The 2,254-nt window shown below is 47.6% G+C and overlaps 1 protein-coding gene across 1 annotated transcript; it reads right to left on the bottom strand.

The window, feature by feature from the left end:
* Positions 1-6: 6 nt before the first annotated feature.
* Positions 7-1,837, bottom strand: LOC135807019 (uncharacterized; the record flags this gene model as incomplete). Its single annotated transcript, XM_065321114.1, is given in 2 exon segments — positions 7-202; positions 1,462-1,837. Coding segments are annotated over 2 exon segments (272 nt in total), but the record flags the coding sequence as incomplete, so codon positions are not given.
* Positions 1,838-2,254: the final 417 nt, after the last annotated feature.

The following is a 2,254-nucleotide window of genomic DNA, read 5'->3' as shown; positions in this document are numbered from 1 at the left end:
TAGATATGGAAGATCTCCACCGGGTTCTTGATACCAATGTGTCTCAGGAGTCCGGATACCGCGCTGTAGTCACCCGTGCTGAACGTGGCCTGGTCCAGCCCGTGCCTGAGGAGAAGGTGCTCGATGTGTGGAATGAGGCTGGAGTTGAGATGGGAGGCGTGGAGCAACTGCGACATGCACGACTGCTGGTTGTCGGCTCGGACTACCGCAGGACAGTAAACATCCAGTAAAATAAAAATAAAAAATGAATTTGAGAAGATTATTACTGAAGCCGCAATACAGGTAGACTCCCTCTAATTCGAATACGGTATAATTCGAACATTCCGTGTAATTCGAACTTTTTCGTCGTACCGATCTTCTGCAAGTCACTTCAAGTCAAAATCGAATGCATAATTCGAAGTACGAAAAGTGCGCCGGTTGGATAATTCGAACCCAGTCTTCGTACAGAAGAGCTGTTTACAGTACATTGGCTATGTCCTTTGAACGCTTATTTCGAAGTGAGATTGAGTTGCTATCCTTGTAATTCGAAGTTCATTCTTTTCTCCTTCTCTAGCCAAGAGTAGCTCAAAAATCGATCGATGGTCCGCTGCAGGATCGACTATAGCGTTCAAGAAACCCACCTTCTCTCGAAATTTGATTCAAGCCCGTGCGAGGCAAATAATTGCAAAGGTTTGATTGAAGACTACTTCTTCCAGGTGGCCGACTCTCTTCGCGGATCTCGATGGCCTTTCTTCCCGCGCCAGCTCGTGCGCGGAGATGTTGGCGCACAACAACACTATTGTCGTAAATATTGTCGATGCCTATGCTCCACTTCCGTTCTTCAGAACGACATGCTGCTGTCCGACGGCCTTTCATGACGAGGATTAGGCAGCGCAGTTTTTTTAGTTGAAATTGTTTCAGGAAAGCTGCAGTGACTGTTACTTCTTCACTAGAAGATGAAGATAGTTTCAAAATGATTTTGTGTCGATCCAGTGTTTTGATGATTCGTTGTACATGACCGGTATGACCACCTGTGTTTCGTTGATGCAAATAAAAATGTGCAAAAATATTCAGCATGCGATTTCAAGCATTTTGACATACATATCAGTTCATGGGGCTGCATTTGGATAATTAGAAGTTCTGGATAATTCGAAGTAAGTGCCTGGCAATTTGAGGTTCGAATTAAAGGGAGTCTACCTGTACTATAGCCGCCAACCGATTCCACTTGCACCCTCCCAACTCCACACGTAGCATCCTCCCGATTCCGCATGCATCCTCCCGAGTCATCATATCATCATTCAATGCTCAAGTAACTTAATTACAACAGTCATATGGTTCGCTGCGACTGCATCGTCTGCAACCCCCAATAATGGCAATCATTATGCCTATGGACAGTATGGTGCAGCTAGCCTAGCTAGATCTACTTCAACTTGCGGCTACTACCTGCCGGCTGTATTTCTGTCGGCGGCCCGGAGTACTCACCTGCCTGGCATGGCGTCCAGGTCATCTGCACAATCCATAGCAGACTGGCCATGAGGAGAACTGTGGCTCTCATCATGGCGGCTGTCGTCTTCGCGAAGTCCGGGGATGTACCGCTGCGGCGTTGTACGAGCTGAAGCACACACGATTCCTGTCTTCGCGGCTCCTCGGCTTTGGTCACCTCTTTGATGTGCTTGGACCTGCGTTGGCTTCGTGCAGTCCGGACAGCTAGGGCTTCGTTCTTGCAACTGTGCAACGATACCCCTCCGGTAAGAGTAGAAACAGTCTGATGATAAAATCAACACCCAGGAACTCAGGAACTACTAGTAGAACTGAGCAAGCTCCAGAAGGGCTAATGATTACATGGATACTTCGAAGTACAATCATGATGTGTGGATGGTGTGTGGATGGTGTGTGGATGCTGGCCAGTCTACATGGTGAGAGTAGATGAATGGGCATGCTAATACTAATGGCACCCAACGAACAGGCAGCTTTAGTAGACCACACAGCATACTGACTGTACTTCACGCTAGTAGAGATGGGATGTTGTTCTTGTATACTGGGGATCAGGTGACCAGCAGGGAGTCGTATAAACCATGACTCCCTTGACTCTGGTGACTAGCAAAAAACACAGTCACATGGTCACAGGGTCACATAATGGTGATGCATCGATAATCTGACATACATGTTGCCATACCGGACAATGTTTAGCCTTACTGAAGTTCTGCACTAGCACTCCTCCTTGCATGGCGCCTTCTGTAGCACCGCGACCATGGCGACAGGTAGCAAAGCCTTG

Source organism: Sycon ciliatum, chromosome 1, assembly GCF_964019385.1.
Source record: "Sycon ciliatum chromosome 1, ocSycCili1.1, whole genome shotgun sequence".
Lineage (NCBI taxonomy): Eukaryota > Metazoa > Porifera > Calcarea > Leucosolenida > Sycettidae > Sycon > Sycon ciliatum.
Note: the sequence above shows the minus strand (reverse complement) of the source record. Positions and strands in the feature narration are given on the sequence as shown.